Source organism: Gadus chalcogrammus, chromosome 6 (assembly GCF_026213295.1).
Source record: "Gadus chalcogrammus isolate NIFS_2021 chromosome 6, NIFS_Gcha_1.0, whole genome shotgun sequence".
In the NCBI taxonomy this organism is placed as follows: Eukaryota; Metazoa; Chordata; class Actinopteri; order Gadiformes; family Gadidae; genus Gadus; species Gadus chalcogrammus.
The window spans coordinates 10,540,126-10,561,605 of record NC_079417.1 but is presented as its reverse complement, the minus strand read 5'-3'; the positions used below and the strand labels follow the sequence as shown (position 1 = coordinate 10,561,605).

The 21,480-nt window shown below is 47.0% G+C and overlaps 1 protein-coding gene across 1 annotated transcript in view; it reads right to left on the bottom strand.

The window, feature by feature from the left end:
• Positions 1-8,717: 8,717 nt before the first annotated feature.
• Positions 8,718-21,480, bottom strand: part of LOC130384297 (probable E3 ubiquitin-protein ligase HERC3) — a 75,880-nt gene continuing 63,117 nt past the window's right edge. The window contains exons 4-6 of the mRNA XM_056592420.1: positions 13,625-13,749; positions 12,355-12,498; positions 8,718-8,770 (exon numbers count right to left, since the gene is read on the bottom strand). Of these exons, the coding sequence (XP_056448395.1) occupies positions 8,718-8,770; positions 12,355-12,498; positions 13,625-13,749 (322 nt within the window). The remainder of the gene's footprint in view (positions 8,771-12,354; positions 12,499-13,624; positions 13,750-21,480) is intronic.

The window sequence follows — 21,480 nt, the reverse complement described above, 5'->3', positions numbered from 1 at the left end:
CATTTATTAGGAAAAAACACGATAAAAATGTTCACATATTTCAAACTTGCTAGAAATTGCGCTTTACTTTACCGCTACCAGTGAAACCTGAGCGAACAATATAAGCAACAGTCCTACCTTTTTGTGTTCAGCATCAGCTACCAAAATTTACTTGTTACATATATGTTTTAAAAATAAAAAAACGAGTACAAACAACTCGTTTTAAACATCAAATTTATCCTGTTATACTGTCGGACTTGGGAAGGAAACACCAAGCAGCAAGACTAAAGTGATAACCAAACTTTTCCCCCACTGTGTGAACGCGAGGTACGGCTCTTGATTGTACATTTGTGTGATCCGTGTTTGCCAAGTGACAAATCACTCTATAATGGAATGAGAGAAACAAACGGCTTGTCTCAAAAAAACACTATACACCTAAATCTGCTAACAGGATTTAAGTCCTCTTTGTTTCCATCTAGGGTGATTGCCCTTTATATGTCGGCCAAAAACCAAAACAAGCACACAACCATAAAATAAATTGATGATGACAGGCTTCTAACTGAATCCCCCTTACTATGTAAGAAATATCCTCGTACGCATGACGCAATGCACACTGAATAGTATTCCCTGCATAATACAACAAGAATGGGAGTTCAAAGTTCAAAGTTGACCAAACAGCAGTTTTGTCAGGGGGGGTATTGATGTGACAGAGTGTTTTTCAAAAAGAATGGATTGGCTTGTTTTCATTTTTTGTCTTTGTTTGTTCTACGTCCAAAAAGAAAAATAACATAATTTATGTGTATGTGTATGTGTGTCTGTGTGTGTGTCCGTGTGTGCATGCTTGCGTATGTGAATATCTGTGTGTGTGTGTGTGTGTGTGTGTATGTGCTTGAGTGTGTGCGTGAGTGGGAATAGAGGGGTCAAAGTTTCGCCATTGGTAAAGTAAAAGGTTCCCTGCTTTGAGGTGGAGAATGAGAGAGAGAGAGAGAGAGAGAGAGAGGGAGAGGGAGAGGGAGAGAGAGAGAGAGAGAGAGAGAGAGGGAGAGAGGGAGAGGGAGAGGGAGAGGGAGAGGGAGAGGGAGAGGGAGAGAGAGAGAGAGAGAGAGGGAGAGGGAGAGAGAGAGAGAGAGAGAGAGGGAGAGGGAGAGAGAGAGAGAGAGAGAGAGAGAGAGAGAGAGAGAGAGAGAGAGAGAGAGAGAAGAGGTTGAGCAGAAAGAGATGGGATCATGAGTCCTTAGACTCAAAGCCAATCACTTCAAGGGCCTGAACTCAGCCATTGAACCCTCTGGATGGGATTCGGAGACACACACACGGAAGGAGAAAGGAGCGGTCGGTGGGAGAGGCACAGAGAAAGTGAGAGAGGTGAGCAGAAAGAGAATATGAGGTGGGTGGGAATAGGAGAGAGCCAAGGAGGACAGAGGCCACGACGAGAGAGGAGGAGAAGAAGACAGGGGAACAAAGATAGGGCGATGGAGTTTAAATCCTCAACACTCGTTGACCCGTTTTTGAAAATAATAATAATAAAAAAGAGAGAGATTAAGTCCCAGCAAACAACAGTAGTTTTCACAGTCCAGCAAACAAAAGAGTAGAGAAGATTACAGTGCTGGCCACATTGTGTGCTTCCCCGGCTCAGACCTCAGAAACCCAGATCCACCCAATGTGTTATTTGACTTGGCCGAGGAGCCGCTGTGTCCCCGTGGAGCAGCAGGGGGTCCCATCAGAGGCCTGCCAAGCAGCGGCCCTCAGACCCTGTGAAGCGAGCCTCAGCCTTGGCTAGAGAGTGACCTCACGCTAAGTGGGTGGTTCAGTCCTGTGGCTGAGGGGGAGGGAGGGAGCTGGAGATAGACAGAACTAGGGAGAGAGAGAGAGAGAGAGAGAGAGAGAGAGAGAGAGAGAGAGAGAGAGAGAGAGAGAGAGAGAGAGAGAGAGAGAAATAGACAGAGAGAGAGAGAGAGAGCTAGAGCTATAGAGATAGAGAACTATAGAGATAAATAGAGAGGGAGAGAGAGAGAGAGAGAGAGAGAGAGAGAGAGAGAGAGAGAGAGAGAGAGAGAGAGATAGAGCTATAGAGATAGAGAGCTATAGAGATAAAGAGAGAGAGAGAGAGAGAGAGAGAGAGAGAGAGAGAGAGAGAGAGAGAGAGAGAGAGAGAGAGAGCGATCGAGAACAAGAGAAAGAGAGAGAAAGAGAGAGAGACATACGTACAGACCGACAGTCAGATAGACAGACAGACATGACAAAAGAAAGAGTCGCCCTAACTTCTTGTATTGGAAAAGGCAGCCGATGATCCCTGCTTTCTTTTCGAGTGCAGAAGCCCAGAAAAGGGGGAGAACAACGGGAGAGAGGAGTAGGGAGGGAGGGGAGTGTGGAGGCCGATGCAGAGAGGAGGAGAACAGCCATGATTCCAAGTGCAGATGGAGAAGAAAGGGAGCCACCAGTTGTAGTGAGACAAGAGAGACAGAGGGAGGAGGGGGGATGCTGAAAACTGTAAGTCCAAGATTCAGTACACTTGTTAACACTGTTTGGGCCCTGCCAGGCAATTTTTTTGGGTCATAATGTGACTAGCAGGAATGGAAAATATTTTTCTGTTTGCTTAGCGAGGGATGGAAAATAAAGGCCATGAGACCAGGGCTTGTGTGTACCCTGCTGCTGCTGCTGCTGCTGCTGCCGTGAATCCAAAAGAATGAAAAGTTACACCAGCATTGGGAGAAACCATAAAACGTCTCGTCCATTTGCCAGGCCCGTTATTTCAAGGTTCTGGAATGATAAACTAGAGCTTATTAGCACCATGCGTTCAAAGTCTCTTGCTGTATAGTATGCAATGGAAACAATAAAAAACTATATTTCATCCAACTTTTTTGAGGTTTTTGAGCTGTAGAAATTATTGACTGGTTCTTTGAAATTATTCCACCATGATCTATACACAGTATATATATATAAAAAAATAAATACTGGCCATAGGCTGTTTTGTTCAAGTTCAAGTGCATACATGTCAGCAACTTAGTAAAATAAAGTTGATCATCCATCAGCGCTGTGCAGCATAAGTGCAAAATAACTTGGACGACGATAACACTCCTGACGCCATTCCTGGGTCCACTCCCACGCTAAACTCTAGGTTAACGCTCCGCTGGTGCACGATACAGGCCACGAAGGCTGATTCTGCAGTGCTTAAAACCCCCTATAGGTTCACTCCATGGCAGGACATTCCCACGAAAAGCCCGACCAGGGAGGTATACATGTCTGGGAACATTATGGCAGAGTGGACAGCGTGATTGGGAGAGAGACACGGAGAGAGACAGAGAGAGAGAGACCCCCCACCTCCCTGATATCTAGCAGCCCCTAGTTCCTCATGACACTCCTCTTCGTAAACAACAAGCGCTTATTATTTTTAACTCGCCAGAATTTGGAAGACGACACATTCCCCCCCCCCCCCCTCAGCCAACAGTGGGAAAAAATAAGAGAGGAAGTGGAGTCGTTGATACGGCACCAGAGGGAGAGAGGGAGAGAATAGGAGAGAGAGAGCACGAGAGGGGAAAAGAGAGATAAAGAGAGACAGGAAACAGATAGAGAAAAAGAGAGAAAAAGGAGAGCAAATGGGAGATGAGGAGCTCAGCATTGAGGGAGGAGTGAGCGTGGACACTCTGAGAACTCGTCCAGGCCTCAGCGAGCTGGGTGTCTGGTGCTCTGCACAGGGTCAAGTCCTGGCGGCCTGGAACGCAGGCAGCCATCTTGGCAGCGACTCCCTTCGTGCGGCGGCGAAGTAGGGATTGTTTTACAAGGTACACCGGTCCGGCGGGACGCTCCATTTCCTGTTTCCCACTGTTACACTAACGCAACTCCTGTTTTTCTTTCGGATAGTTTATCTTTGATCGGAAATATATTGCTGAGCCACTGCGCAGTGTAAACATTCACATCATTCGCAGCAGAGATCGGGGCTTCCTGTAGGTCCGCTGCGTACTAGCGTGATTTGGAACGGGAGGGATTTTTTTTTTCTGTGTGTAATCAAGGCATCAGCTGCTGTCGACCCTCCGCCCTCCATCTACCCCCCACCCCCCCACGCCCCCCCCGCTCCCCGGCTCTGTGCCCAAACACAGAAATCTCGCTGTACTTCCTTTTTGGGGATATTTTTGGAACGCGAAAAGATCAGCCTTGGACTGAGTTATTTTAATAAACTGGGGAATTCCGATGGTTATTGTGACATGCGTAGCGCGTACTCTCTCCCTCTCACTAGATGTTTACGCTCTCTCTCTCTCTCTCTCTCTCTCTCTCTCTCTCTCTCTCTCTCTCTCTCTCTCTCTCTCTCTCTCACACTCTCTCTCTCTCTCTCTCTCTCCCCCCTCTCTCTCTCTCTCTCCCCCCCTCTCTCTCTCTCTCTCCTCTCTCTCTCTCTCTCTCTCTCTCTCTCTCTCTCACACTCACACATACACACACACATACTCTCAAACACACACACACACACACACACACACACACACACACACACACACACACACACACACACACACACACACACACACACACACACACACACACACACACACACACACACACACACACACACACACAGCACGTTCCCCTTCTTGCATGACCCAAAAAACAGCGAAAACGAGACAGGCATTGACAGTCACGGAGTAAAGTTTCAAGCCAGAAGCGTCTGGATTGACGTTTCGTCCGAGTCCGCCCGTTTAAAGCGCTGTATGGGAGAGAGATAGGCCTGACACCACTACGTCTCCCCACGTCTTATTTTACTCCTGCGGTTCTGGCCACGGCTAGCTCCCAGGAACCCGAGCAGTGTTATTATGGGTCTTTAGTGGCCTGCAACAGGACATTAGTCCAAACAAATATGCAAATCTGGGTTAGAGACAGAGGAGCCAGTGTGGTCCAACGTGACGTCGGATGGATAAAAATACAGCACATGCGGAGAGGGGAAAATGACCTTATGCGTCGTACAAAGACAAGGGAAGGAATAGGAAAACCAGCGGTGGTGACGGTAATAAAATCCATCTGGAAGGGGGGTCTCCGTTTTCTACTCCGAACACGGCTAAAATCAAACTCTCTCAATCCCAAAACGCGGTGCAGCGATAATAACTGAATATTAATTACAACAGCGCGAGCGGAAGACAAACATTCCCATCCTTAATGACGTCTCTCGGGAGGAAGTTCATTACGCCGGGTTTGTTACGCAACCCAACCCTGTCACTCCGAGGGGTCAGGCAGAGGTTCACACCGCTAACATTAGCGCCAATGCGATAGCAAATAGGTTAGCGACAGTTCCCGTGCTGAATAACAACATGGAGGGTGCCAGGGATGGAGGGGACGGAGGGGGGGGGGGGGTACGGAAGGGTTCAGGGGGGGAGTTGAGGGGTGCAGGGGGGGAGTTGAGGGGTGCAGGGGGGGAGCGTCCCTTTTCCAGGTGGATGTGATAAAGAGGAAGTGAGCTGGCCTACTTTGTGTTGAACCGCCGATAATGACAGGCTTCCTACCAGAGTGAGCCGAGGGCATGAGCATGCCCTCGGCTCACTCTGGGAGGAAGCCTCAATTCAGCTTTGACAATCAATGAGTCAACGTCTCAGACAATTAAACAGAGAAGATCAGTGCATTTCTTGTTGAATTTGCATGTGTGTTTACGTGTATTTGTGTCAGAGGTCCATAGCTCGGTGTGTGTTTGCACGCACGCACATCGGTATACGTGTGTGTTTCATTAAAAACACATTGCGTTTTGGATGCAGTTACCGTGTTACTTTGTAAAGTATTCGGAACAGATGTACCCCAAGTTTCACAAGAGATATGTCAAAATGTCCTCACATAGAAAGTAATAAAACCGGAGTTAGGTATACTATATATGCATCTGCCTGATGGCGCGTCTAACTCCCTCCGTGTGCATGTGTATCTCTCTGTCTGCGGATGGGAGATGGCAGTATACTGTAGCTGCACACTGCTCACTGCCCTGATTGATGGCTACTGTCTGTGCAGGCCCACATTTCTGACTGGATCGGAATCCGAGCACAGGAGGAAACAGAAGACGGAAGACTGTGACACTCTCCATTACAAAGCATATCAAGACACGGTATTCTGCACCGTATGCATACATGTGCACAACCACGTGCACACACACACACACACACATACACACTAAAGACGCACACACACACCCACTAAAGACACACACACACACACACACACACACACACACACACACACACACACACACACACACACACTAAAGACATACTGACACAAACACACACACACAAAAAAACACTGGGAAGCACATACACATAACAGCAGACAGACATACACCACACACACACACACACACACACACACACACACACACACACACACACACACACACACACACACACACACACACACACACACACACACACACACACACACACACACACAAACCCTCCCCTCTTCCAGCCCGTCGGAAGATCTACCTGCCAGCTGCTGCCCGTCGGAGGGAAAGATGGGCTTTGTTGGTTTTGTGAAGCCCACCGACAAGACCCCCCAGGAGACTGCGGGTCTTCAGCAACGCGGGCCTCAGCCTTATCCACTCCGGCGCACAGGCAATCTGTTTCCTATATCACCAGCCTGTATCACTGTACTATGCACTATAGAACAGCAATTGAGCAGGAAATTAAGTTAGGGGATCGGTATTTGGCGGAGTAGAACGATCTGGTGTGATCCTCCCCTACCTCACCCCCAAACACACACACACACACACTCGCTCACACACACACACACACACACACACACACACACACACACACACACACACACACACACACACACACACACACACACACACACACACACACACACACACACACACACTCACTGACAAACAAACAAACACACGCAATAGACCCACCTCCACATACAGGGATCATTAAACATCACACAGGTGTCTCCCAGCTGCTCCACCCATCATTTGCTCTCTACCCTCGGCCTCCGTCTACCTATTTGTCTTTTCTTTTCACTTGCCGGCCTTCTCTGTCGTTTTTCTCTCCACTCGCACTTTCTGCGACCGCATCACCATCTTTATCTCCATCGGAGTCGCATGGGAGAAACAAAATAAATAAAAGGAAGTTACTCAAAGTTAAAACAGCTTGGGACGTCGTGTCTGGGACGTCCTGTCTGAGACGTCCCGTCTGAGTCGTCCTCCCTGAGACGCCGGCGGTTGCCAGTGGGGTTCCGGTGCGGCGCTGAGATCGCAGCGAGAGCACGTAATAAAAGGATGATTTCCTGTCTGCATCGCTGTTCATTTTTGTCTCAGTTCTCGGGTAACTTTCCCTCTCTCGTTTATGCGAACCCCACCACTTTTGATTTTCTCTGTTCCCGTTTTGTCTGTTTTCATTTAATTTACGGCATAAACAAAAGCGAGGACTAACAAAATTGAGTATTTTGGGGACGGGACGATGTGTAAAATATCAGCTGACCCCCTGTTGACCCCTTAATAAAGGGGAAGCTCGTTAACCCCTTATTCTGATGTTTTCACTATTCTCTCTGTCTATCATTACCTACGCACTACTCCGTAGCCACTTTCATTTGGATGGAATTACGTATTTGTACGTTTATTATATAACAGACACAAATACACAATATTTGTGTGGATACTTGTGTTTGTGTGTGTTTGTATATTTTCTTTCACCATATTGAATCATTTTCAAGACTTTTACATGTACAACACATTTAAAAACAAAGATGTAACACAGATATAGGTGCCTGGTCATTGTCTGCATTATAAATACATTTTACTATTAAACTGATGCACACAGAGAACCTTTGATGGATGTTTAATACTTAGATGCTGTTCAAATGTCCTTTCAACAATGATCATCTAGGAACCCCCTGCTTTCCACCTTTTCCATATTTTTCCAGCATGTTGAAATAACCCCTTTCTTTTATTAACTTCTTAATCATAAACCTCATTATCAAACTAATAATTAAGTTTTATTTCAAATTAATTTAGGGTTAATTTTGGGAAGTCGAACGTCCCAGATCGCAACTTCCTAATGAAACATGTATTCATAGAAGACATTGATTCTCTCGCCTCCTTTTGCCTCAATTTTAGGAAAGACTTTATTTGGCTTTGGCAAAGTCACTGTCATTCAAAATACAAGGGTATCAGTAAAGCATGTCTTTTGTTTAGTATTTTTTAATTCAACCTCCCATATAAACCCTTAACATACTATTTATTGCTATTATTTCGTACATTTGATGTCTAGAAAATAATACAAAATCCATTTTTGTACCATTGTACAGTAATGAATCGTCCCCTTTCTGACCGTTTACAGAAACCCAATGATGTGTAAACACACACAGCCAAGCATAATATGCATCAAACGTTCCCACACACACACAAACACGCACACACACACGCGCGCGCGCGCGCACACACACACACTCACACACACGCACGCGCGCGCACGCACACGCACACACACACACACACACACACACACACACACACACACACACACACACACACACGGTGCTTAAGGCCGTTGCCCCCTAGAGGTTAGCAGGAGGCAGGCAGAGAGATAAGGCACAAACAGAGCTAAATCCCTCCAGAAGCGGTCTTGATGGACAGACAGGCCACCATTAACAATGCCCGGGCTTGTGAGAGCGGCGGCTGATGGAAAGATACCCTGGCATTTGCCGTGTTAAGAAGTGGCCCTTAAAGATTTCACACCTCCAATTTCTTTGAATTATCTGCCATCTCCGGCCTGTCACTCAGCCTGACAATCTCCGATTCTCTGGCTGGCCACGCCGCCCCGCTTGGCTATTGACAAAGCAATCGGAGGGGTGTTAAAGCGAAGGGTGTTCTGATAAAACATTATCCAAACAACACGCCGTTACAGCTCCCCGGACCCTGTACCCCCGGACCCTGAACCCCCACCCTGCCCCTCCACCCTTCCCCTCCACCCCCACCCTTCCCCTCCACCTCCACCCCCACCCTTCCCCTCCACCCTCCACCCCACCCCAACCCTGCCCCTCCACCCCCACCCTGCCCCTCCACCTCCACCCCCACCCTTCCCCTCCACCCCCACCCTGCCCCTCCACCTCCACCCTGCCCCTCCAACCTTCCCCTCCACCCTCCACCCCAACCCTGCTGCCCCTCCAGCTCCACCCTCCACCTCCACCCTGCTCCTCCACCAGGACCCTCCACCCTCCCGCTCCACCCTCCACTCCACCCTCCCCCTCCACCCTGCCCCTCCAGCCGGCGCTAACAACACGCCCGTCGTTGTTTTCCTCCATCCCCCTTTGTCCCGACTTCCTCCTGCGATTTATGGAGCCAGCACCCCGTGCTCTGTCATTCCTTTTCTTTCCCCCTGCGTAAGCATCGATTTGTGCAGTGCTAGTGTATTACTGAGTGCCGCGCGGGAGCTTCCAGTGATCTCCCGGGCTCTCGCAGGGTATGTTAAAACAGTGCTGCCGTGGTAGACTGGGCTGTTTCGGCTCTTGGTGGGAGCAAGGAATCCTGAGTGCGTGAGCGGGATTGAACATCCATAACCTCGTCGAGCTCCTCCTCAGATAACACGAGGCCTTTATCGCTCAGCGAAAGAGAATGGATCCATGGCTATTAATGGATCTCCCGATGCCGCCGTTGTTGTCCCCCCATAGGGCATTACAAGTTGACTTGATGAACTAAACCAGGGCAAGATGGAATCAATTAAGTCAATGGAGTAGTTTGTCCTAATTACACATTCACAAAAAACACCCTGACTAAGGCCTGTGTATGAACCGAGCATCGAAAATATCAAAGCCACACTCGGAGCACGGCACGACTAGTTGTCTGCAATGGATGCTCTTCATCTTTAGTGGAGTAGGACATGGTTTGACACGTATGTGTGGGGGAGTGAGAGAGAGGGAGTGTGTGTGTGTGTGTGTGTGTGTGTGTGTGTGTGTGTGTGTGTGTGTGTGTGTGTGTGTGTGTGTGTGTGTGTGTGTGTGTGTGTGTGTGTGTGTGTGTGTGTGTGTGTGCGTCGCGTTGCAGATGATGAAGGGGGTGAAGGGCAAAGTGTCAGGTCTTGTCTGACATGTGGCCTGGTGGGTTGGCTAGATGGTGAGTTGGCTGTATGACTGGCTTGTTGGGTGCAGCCCAGAACAAGGCTGGCAAGGCACTCTCTCTCTCTCTCTCTCTCTCTCTCTCTCTCTCTCTCTCTCTCTCTCTCTCTCTCTCTCTCTCTCTCTCTCTCTCTCTCTCTCTCTCTCTCTTCATCTCTCTCTCTCTCTCTCTTCATCTCTCTCTCTCTCTCTCTCTCTCTCTCTCTCTCTCTCTCTCTCTCTCTCTCTCTTCATCTCGCTCCTCATCTCCCCCCTCCCTGGAGTGACGGGCTGAGACATTAAGGGAGGCATTTTAATTAACTGTGCCACTCTTCCACCTGCTGCCCTCAATATGCTTCGGCCCAGGCAAGCTGTCTCTCATAACCCACCCCACCACCCCTCCCCACCCATCCACTCTCTTCATTTCTCTCCACTTCTTCAATCTATTTCTATCATTTTCCACCACTCTCTCCCTTTTTTTGTATTTTCCTCTCCTTTTCCATGCATGCCTCGCTCTCCGTAACATCTCTCTGCGTTTACCGATTATTTCCCGCCCCTGCGGTTTGACCCGCCTTGTGAGACGTCCGGGCGGAGACCTACTTAGACACGCTGCCCTCGTGGCCTTCTTTAAACTTGGACCGAATGTGTTTCTGCATCTGTCCTTTGGTAGTGATGCACCACACATTACACTCCCTACGCACACACACACACATACACTCTCACACACACACACACACACACACACACACTCACACACGGATACACACACACAGACACACACAGCCACAGACAGACACACACACACACACACACACACAGATACACACATGCACTCACACATAAACACACATTGATACATGCCCCCACACACACGGATACACACATGCACTCACACACGGATACACACATAAACACACATCGATACATGCCCCCCCACACACACACAGACACACACACATGGACCCACACACTTCCTACATCTTTCTGGTAATTCAGTTCAGCACGACACTCATCAGGCTATTCATTAAAGTCTGATTGGAGATGGATATTTCCGTTCCCTCATGACAGAATGGAGCTGGGGATCAAACCAGGGACATTACAGGACTTAGAAGAGCAAATACTACATACTGTGTGTGTTCCCGTGTGTGTGTGTGTGTAGGGGTGCATTAGCGTGCGTGATTGGGTGTGTGTGTCCACTTTGACAGAAACATCTCCGCGGCTGCTCGTAAAGGCTGGTATTAATGTGTGTAAATGTATGCATGCCTGTTTAAGAACCTCATTTAGCGGCGCAACTCCTTCCGTTAAATCATTTAGATCATAAAGTGAGAATTAATTCTGAAGGAACGGAGCAACAAATGATCCACTTTTAGCACTCTACTTAAATTGTATTACACTTTTTAATAGGGTTAATAATGGACGGAATTAGCAACACAGGAAAAGTGGCGCGTAACAACGTGTTGTTTTTAAAAGGATTAATGCTCTCGTCCCTTCAGGATTGAAGGCGCGGTTTTCGCCGACACTGCTAAGCTAACAAATGGTTGTCTTCTCCCCTGCTCTCCCCGACCGGCTCAATGATGGGGGCTGAGGGGGGGGGGGGGCTCGGTCCTAACCTCACACAGACACACACACACACACACACACACACACACACACACACACACACACACACACACACACACACACACACACACACACACACACACACACACACACACACACACACACACCGGTCGAGAGCAGGACCGCGACTGGGGTGTCATACATCAGCCAGGGAAGACAGGGGCGCATTCATCTGCCGCGCGTGGAGAAGCCACTTTGAAGTTCTCCACGGTTAAGGTGAAAGAGCAGACGTGGCCTCCAGCCTGTGTTTACGCAGCCTCAATGGGCCTGGGAGGGCCATGAGGGATGGGGAACCGACGGGCACCAAACGCACTCAGACTACCACGTCATCCTGCCTTGTGTACGTGTGTGTGTGTGTGTGTGTGTGTGTGTGCGCACGTGTGCGAGTGTGTGTGTGTCCGTGCGTGTGTGAGTGTTTTTTACGGCGTCGCTGGTGGTGTGGGAGAAGGGAGGGGGTTTGAGTGCTAGTCACACGAGACACTGAATATTTACACCCACTGGAGAGTTCATTAAGGTCACGGAGCACACCGCGCTATACGTGAAAGTCTTCACACGCATACGTAGTACGAGTGTAGAAACTGGTTTATTAGTGTGTACCATATTAGTATGTGTACTGCGCATGCAGTCCTGCAGCGGTACGGGGAATAAACGATGCATGACATTCACCAACGGGAAAGAGAGAGCCGCGGTTCGTCCTACCAGTGAGCAGCAAGCAGTGGGAGGATCCGGCAGCCATGGCCCTCACCGGGGAGGGCGACGACATCACTTCCTCCGGCCGCAGGATGTTCCCGGAGAAGTTCCCACACGCGCTCCCGAAGCCCCACTGGAACAATACACCTTCACCTGAATGACGACATTACACGAAATCAAGAAAAAAAATTAAAGCATTGCAAGTTTTAGCATGAACTCGGGATACTCTCTGTTGAAAGATTAGGTCTAAAGCTTCATTGTATTTTTGAAAAGATAAAGCATTGAGAGCACATTTAAGATGGGGGTTTCCTCCACTCTATGTGAACAGTAAAAAAGCACGAGACATGTGACGTGGTGAAGGTGATCAGCCTCCCCGGTGGCTCCATCCGGCGGGACGGCATTGTCCTTGTTGTGCGACTGCATCCAGGCCTCCGGAGATAAATTATGGATGCAACGCAAAAGCTGTACAATTTGTTGTATCTTCTATTATCTTCATGTTAAAGGCCACAAAAGCTCTTCAGTGAAGTCAGCCATTAAGAACTGACAGGTATTGCTATCAGGCTTCTTTATAGCCTATTACCAGCAACGACAGCTGCTGCTGCCGTACCACTGTGCGGCCTATCACATTATTTTCAGCTAAAGTCAGCTACTGTGTCATTTCGTCTCATTTTCTTGACAGTGCTATCATAAATCCATTGGGCTTCAGGGGGAATCTGTCGACTTCCTCGATTATCTTCATAGGCTGAATGAATTCTGAAATGTATGTAACAGGCAATGACTGTTATGGATCAGGAGCCAGGGCCGCTATCTCTCTGTCTCTCTGTCTTTCTCCATCTCTCTCTCTCTCTCTCTCACTCTCTCATTCTCTTTCAAATGATGTCCAGATTGAGGGCTCGAGGGCCTTGATACTTGCATAAAATTAGCCAAAGAGGTGATCTCAAGGAGGGTTACTCGTGATTAATTAATTCCGATTTTTTTTTTATGTGGTGTCCAGTTGATGTGCTGCCCAGCTCTCTCTATATATATATTTTAAGAATAAATTAGCCTTAAAGCTTTTACACCACACGGTTATGCCACAAAGAAATATATACAAAACTTTAATACTATACATACAGTACATCCCCCACCAAAGAAAAATTATAACCTTTATTCATCGTAAACGACAATCCTTTAAATGATTAGTATTTGTAGCACAACGTTTTGCAATAGTATGAAACACGTATACATAAGTTAAGGTAAGTGGGACCAGGTTGCCTTAAAGAGTACTCTGGGACCGTACCTGTCAGAGCCAGGCAGTGGTTGGCTCCACAGGCGACCTTTGAGACATGGCTCAAACCATCCACGAAGCGGGGGACGACCACGCAGTCGCTGGAGTCACCGCCGACCTGACCGTATTCGTTCATCCTGGAACACAGAGAAGAGGACAAACATTTGAACAAATAGAAGGGGGTAATTGTGAAACGTGTGTTTGACATTGCATTTCTACATCTCAGATTTGTAACGCGGTGGAAATATAACCCTTATAAAATAATCGAATCAATTAAAATGTTACAGGCAGGATGTTCCACCGGGGACGGTTGAACATATGTGTTTTCTCCCCGTTTCTATGAAAGCACTCTGGGACAATAACACCACACGCCTCCCTATCAGACGCGAAACCCCTAACTAACTAATTAGGCTCTCAGGGTGCAGCCTGACAAAGTGAAAGGAGAAAAGTGCTTGAAGGAAGACTTGCTCTCCTGCAATTTGCATCTGCCACTTTTTTACTGCATCTGTTCCAAGTGCCATTCACTGTTCTGCTGCCTCTTTTGTTGGGGAGTGTTGAGCCCCAACTATTTAAGCTCACCTCCTACCTTCCCCAGCTTTGTTCCTGCTCCTGTGCAGCCCGGTAATGAGCCAACCGCCACAAAACTGCTTGGAAATTAATGACTCATTACGGATGGGGCCTACGCACTGTCCAACCCCTCTCCAGCCCCCCCCTCCCACCCCCCCCCCCCCATACACACACACACACACAACCCCACCCAGACACACCCCAGACACACACACCTCCCTGCCCATAATTCCCCCCCCCCCCCCCCTCTCTCTCTCTCTCTCTCTCTCTCTCTCTCTCTCTCTCTCTCTCTCTCTCTCTCTCTCTCTCTCTCTCTCTCTCTCTCTCTCTCTCTCTCTCTCTCTCTCTCTCTCTCTCTCTCTCTCTCTCTCTCTCTCTCTCTCTCTCTCAGTCATTCAGTGCAAAAAGAGCCCAACACGTCCCTATCAATTAGAGCCTATTACAGGGCTCCCATGCTAGCGGGCCAAAGAAAGGGGGCCTTCGCAGCTCAAGAGGGTGTGCTGGGGAGAATGGGAGGGCTGAATGCACAGCCTTAAGGTGCTCCTTTCACACTCATGCCCTCGTCCTTTATGCTGGTCTGTGAAGCCTGCGAGGTTGGGCGGGGGCGGGGGAGGGGTAGGGGAGGGGGGGGGGGTGTTGAAAAGAGAAAGCAGACAACATGGAGAGAAAAAAAGAAATCTTTCCAAGGAGAGATTCCTGGTCACATCTTTCTTTTCTATCTTTTTTACTGCGTCCATCGCAAATAATATCATCACTGCTCCCGTCTGTCGGGCTGTGTCTGTCGGCCTGTCTGTCTGTCTGTCTATGTATATATGAATCGCAAATAATCACAAAGATGGAAAGCGCATGTGATCCACCCACGAGTTAACAGCGGGTGGAAAGAAAATCTCGGGCCTTTCCTCATCGAGTCCTACAACCAAACCAGCACAATGCTGGGCTACCGGCCATATCCCATTAACATGTTCCCAAGTTGTTTCAATTTGACTACAATGATCGACAAGCAACCCTGATGTTAAAATGCATGTGGTTATTGATTTCCTTCAGAACCTCTCAAACCTTCCCTCTGCACGCCTTCCTCCTCCACCACAACCACCACCACCCAGCGCCTTCCCCCCCTTAGGCAAGAGATGTGGATGGGCCTGATGGCTCTCTGATCAGAACAAAACAATGCTGTTTCACATTCCCTGCGTTTAACAATGGCTTTTCTATACTTTTTTATTTTTTTTCTCCGCTGATCGGAAATACATCCGCGTCTCCTCTGAGAGCGGTGAGCTCATCGGCTTCTGAAGCCACGCCACACTTCAAGTCATTCCCCCTGAGAGAGAGAGAGAGAGAGAGAGAGAGAGAGAGAGAGAGAGAGAGAGAGAGAGAGAGAGAGAGAGAGAGAGAGAGAGATGGTGATAGAGAGAGGGGGAGAGAGAGAGAGAGAGAGAGAGAGAGAGAGAGAGAGAGAGAGAGAGAGAGAGAGAGAGAGAGAGAGAGAGAGAGAGAGAGAGCAGGGTACACGCATGGGTTTGCTGAGGTTTTGAATGGCAAATCCTGCTGAAAGTGTCATTTCCCGTAAGACGCATCAATTGGGTGCGTGGAACCAAAGGGGTGGGGGTCCCCAGGAGGAGGAGGGGGGGGGGGGTCGCCTTGGAGATCCCAGAGCAGAGGGCCGGGGGATCAGCGCCAGGCTCACCTGGATAAGAAAGGCTCCTCTTTTCATTCTTCCACAGAGTCGCTGTTTCAACCGACGACACCGGGGCGAGGCGCAGGAGTGGGGAACAGCGAAAGACGGTCGACTGAAGAGAGAAAGACGCACACGCACGGAGAGAATACGGGAAGTCAAAGAACTCCAGCTCCCGGGTAGAGGGACTTTGATGTTACCGTACAAGAGGGGGTACAATCGCCAGGGTAAAGCGAGTGAACAGGATAAGTGCTGATTGGGGATAACTCGATAGGTCGCTGATGGGGCTTGCAGTCAGTGCCGTAGAAGTTACTTTTCGTCTGGAAATCTGTTGCTAATTGTTTGTAGGTCAAAAAAACAACTTCCTGTGGTGGATATCATTATGGATATGTTTTGTTGCCACCGTTAACAACCCCATAAAAATGTGGGCCCCAGACCCCATCTGTGTAGAGATGTCAAAGCCCATAAGCATGGTTGATAGGAGGATATTAAAACGCACACGAGGAGAAGTGAAATATTTTCATTATTGACTCAACTATTTGTGGCTAAACATGTTCGGAACTGTAAAAGTGTGAGCATAGGCATACGTTTGAATAAATAACACCAATTAGCAAATGTGAAAACAGAACGGCATGGTAATTATTGTGCAAGCCCTTCCATTTCTCGACACTTAAAACACCTAAATCGACAAACATGCATGCGCCGGGCACACGCTGTTCGCACGTACAGATGTTACCATTTATTTCAGTCATAATAAGGCAGAAACTAACTTTTCTTGTTTATTACAAAAACTAAACACTTCAAGCTAGATTTAATACATAATTACAAATTGGGGCAAATATAAGCACATTATTCCAAACTGTGAGGATAGAATGCCTCATGGACTGGTAATTAAACGGTATGAATGGTATTATTACACAGCGTGTCAGGGTGTAACTTACGATGAGTAGCACTTGGCCATATTACCATTTAAGGCTATTTTTGCATAACCCAGGAAGAATGTAGCCAACTACTCCCACATAACCCCAACAAAACAAAAATCAATTGAATGTTATCAGATGTTAGACAAATGAACGGGGCTGACAGTAAAAGCACAGCAGCGTTCCAGCCATCGATTCTGCTGGCGTTTCAACCGTGAGACGTTAAAGTGCCGGAGAGCGTATGGCAAGTGTCCCACGTACCTGTTATACAACCGTCTGATAATGACTCTTCTAAGAAATGAGAAATCTCGGAGCCAGCCATGAAAGTTTAGGATTAAACGCTGTAAAATACAATGTGCTGTAAAAATATTAATGTGCACAGTAAAATTATGCTGGTGGTAATATTTTAGATTGTCACTGTCTATAAAAGAGCCATATCCATATTTATTTACAAGCAGGGATGGTGGATGGAGGGGGGGGGCTTTGTTTGAAGCCATGTTTATGAATATCGACTGCGGCTCGCTGTAAGTGGTCATAAATCTGTGGGAGGATCTTTGCAAAGTTCCCCTGGAGGACATAACTTCAGGTCTAACCACCTCCTTCCTTCACTTGACTTTTAAACATTGAGATGTATCCCGGCCAACTGCATTTAGAGGAGCTTCTAAATTACGAAGCTTTCCACTTTGAGTTTGCGAGTGCTAACCAATCGCACTTGATTAATGTGCCCGTAGATTTTCGTCGAAGCCGAAACAGAGGTGCGTTTAGCCTTTGATCTGAGGAGTGTGTGGGTTGGGGAATACTTCAGATGGATGTCAACTCAAATACGCTATGTTCCAGATGTTAACTTTGTTACATTCAGAAGGAAGATATCATACCCTAAAACTCTTTCATCATGCACACGTACTTGCACACTCTTTTCAGACCTGACCTTTTGGAGAGCGTACAAATTTTAACACATACAGTACATGGGTTAGTTAGTAAAACACATAGTGTATGTAAAACAGAGCTGCTATGTCTATGCTCGTATCTCGGGGCTTTGGAAGCGCAGAAGATTGGGTGCCCCGTGCATGACCCATGCTAATGAGAAGAGCAACGGCTTATTGTGGGATACAAAACAAGCTTCTCCCCTGACATAGCTCAAGCACTTCAGGCTACTAGTACGGACGCCAGCTCACGGGGGTCACCAAAACATAAAACCTTTAGCTGGGATGACTCCATCTCATCCTTTTATCACTATTTCCTCTTCCCTCTTCCTCTTACAATTGCTCTATGTTTATCTATTATTTATTTATTTGGGGGTTCAGAGGACTGGTCGGTGATTGCACCCGTCATTGTGGGCGGGTGGGGGGGGGGATGCCGACCTGGATGTTGATGGACACCGAGGCCCCCTTGTCCTGGAGGCGACAATGATTACATGTAGGAGTCAGGAGTAAGTGCAGCGGTTGAGTTCAAAAGGCTCAATCAAAACACTGCACTAAAAGCCTTCGCCCGGACTTTAGATGTGATATTAACAGACAAACTGCAGCATTATATAGTTGCATCTTTCATGTTGAATACAACATCTGATGTCAAAAAAGACTAATAAATCGCTTGAAGCGCCATTGATCCAACGGTCTCATGACCACAACCCCCCCACCTTGCTCTCTCTCAGCCCTCCTTATAGTTAATATAGTACCTCCATCAACCTTCTTCCAGGCTAGTGCTATCATCTCTTGTGTTTACGTGGACCTAGGAAATCGAGCTCTGGTCATTTTGTCCCAGTCACTAGCTGACACAAGAATGTCGCTCACACCTTGTGCCAAAAGGTAGTGAGGCTGCTCAGCTCAGATCAGATGTTGAACTGAAACAATGTTTAGGCCCATTTAAAAGTTTCACGTTAATGCTCTCAGGGATCAAAGAAAGTATAACTTAGAATGGAATGTACAGTATCTAGATTCTAGACACAAGTCAATTTGGTTTTAAAGATCACTAATATGTGAGTTTTTAATCAATTGAAGCAATTTCAGTTTTAATGAGCAAATAATGTTGTTCTCTATAGGGACACGAATAGGTTAAAGGTAAATTCTATATTTAGTATAATACTGAATACTATTTAGGACTGAAGTCAAATTTAAAATTGAGCTGCATATTATGATTAGAGTGTCAGAGTAAGCACAGTATAATAATACTAATACAAGTATAATGTATATTTGCCCTGCACTAATTTATCAGTGGGATGATGGTTTTGGATTTAGCCCTCTCTGGTTACTGAATAGGGTCACACGAATACAACTTGTTCTTAAGTCTACAAATCCTTATTTTTTGGCAGTGTGCTTATAATAGGTTTATGGAATATAATAAAATTAGGGTTATGTTCAGTGCTTAACAAGCCTTGATTACCTGTTTGCATGGTACAAAAATAGCCTCTCGTCAAGAGTGATGCAGCCCCTCATGAATAAGAGAAATGATACCAAACTGGTATTTATTCTATGAGAAAAAAAAACAAGGAAGGCATTTTGACTTTGAATGCTAATCACCGGTAATGGCATCCAAACAATGTAATGAATAGTACTAAATTATTGTTAAGAAGCAATAACATGCTTCATAAACCAGTAATAACCTGCCTATGCTTCATATAAACCTATGGCACAAAAAACTTTTGTTTACTGGTAGCATAGTCTTAACAATAAAAAATAAATTGTACCTGATCATACAGGGTTTCTTAAATATTTTCTATATATTTCCCCCTCACATCTTACTTCCTGTTTTGGAGCAAAAATAAAACAGTGTGGAGCCCACACTGTTTGAAGCCAGTATTTACGGTTGCCATCTGGCCGTTGTTTTCCTAAGAGCCGAGCTGTGCTTTGCTTCTTCTTCTTCTGTCATTTTTTTTTGTCTTTTTTAAATTCATTTAGCTGTAAGGCAGAGTGTGATAAGACAGAAAGAAGACTTCCCTCATATCGGGGCACATGCCAAGTCTGACATAATCCAATCTGGTCCGTTTTCATCAGCTTTTGTTTAGCATTTTTTTCTTGCCTTCTCTTTTGGACTTTCCTTTTGGTTCCAGCGATGGCTCGAAAACCTGAAATGACACAATTCGGTCGCACTTGTATGGTAGTGAGGCTGCAATCCAAACGGCTTTTCTGCAGAGAAATCCTTGAAGACCCACACACATTTAAATCTGGCCCTGGGGGCAACAGGCTCTTAACCACAGAGATAAAAAAAAAAAAAAAAAACATCCGGGCCAAAAGAGGAAATATATATATTTTAAGAGAGGGCTTACCGAAGCAACAAAAAGGCATGTCAAACTTGTGGAAAGGAGGCATTTTGACTGAGAAACAACAGACCGGTGTGCCCTTAAGGAGGGCCTAGGCAAAGCTATTCCGCACATTAAAGGACCCAGCCTCACACATGCATGCAGAAGAAAGCGAGACAATGGCAGTCATAACAGCCGAGGCGTCAAGGGTGCGGAAAATACGATTAAACGGGCATTTACAACCGAGAGAAGAAGTGACTTGCAGGCCTGATAAGACGGTACGAGGTGTAGACAGGGGACTTGACTTGGGATGTTGGCTGAAACCTTCACCACGCCGTGATTGGGCCGATATATAAGACAACATTTCCTCCTTGGGTGGGGCTCAATTAATTCTACCAAACATGTTGAGGAAGCCATTGAATCCACTGATGGGTGTCTTGAGTTTCCAGATGTTAGTCTGCCATGTGAGGTGAAGCAAGACATTGTTGTTCAATGATTCAACTAGCAGGGAAGAGGATTCGCTTGCATGGGGATGAGAAGCGTGTACTTTTCTTGGTATTTGGATAAATAAGGATTCAAAGCCTGTTTCACAAATGTAGGAGAGTGTCCCATAATCAAACACTTTGTACATCTGCAAGTTATTTTCTTTTCAATGTAAGAACTGGGACACGTGTGTGTGTGTGTGTGTGTGTGTGTGTGTGTGTGTGTGTGTGTGTGTGTGTGTGTGTGTGTGTGTGTGTGTGTGTGTGTGTGTGTGTGTGTGTGTGTGTGTGTGTGTGTGTGTGTGTGTGTGCGTGCGTGCGTGTGTGTGTGTGTGGTGTGTTTGTGGCGTGTGTGCGTGTGTGTGCATGCGCGTGTTCCTTCCCGTCAGATTCAACCCCTGCTGTGCAACCTTTGGTGAAACACATCGATTCACCGGCACTCACGCTACTTTCAACTCCCTGAGTAACAACAGGAAAACAGACCCGCAGAAGGAGAAGAGAGTGAATGAATGAAAGGAGAAATCCCCCTTCTCCATTCTCCCCTTTTTTGTGTGTGAAAATATTCAGTTCAACAACACGCGCGCGCCGAAAAACGCTTGCACTCCCAAACACAATCCGAGAGGCTTTTGGATAGAAAGGATGAAAAGGTGCCATCTTATTACGGAGGGAACATAACAAGCCCTCATGGCGAGCGGATTGATTGTTTTCAAATTGTACGTCTTTGTACGACTGGTGTAAAGTAGAGCTAAGTCTCCATTACGCGATGCTGTTGCTACATTGCTTTTGATTTTCTGTCAACATCCCTCTTCCAAACCAGCCGACGTATTTACTAAATGCATCAGGGCCAAGAAATGGATTGAATATATTGTCTGGCTTCTGCCTATCCGAACTGTGTCAGCCCGTTATAGGTATTGCAGGTCTTTTTATACAGTGCTCCCACTTTGCCAGTGTTTATATAGGTAGTGTTCGGCGCCCCTGAATAGTGGAGTGCACAG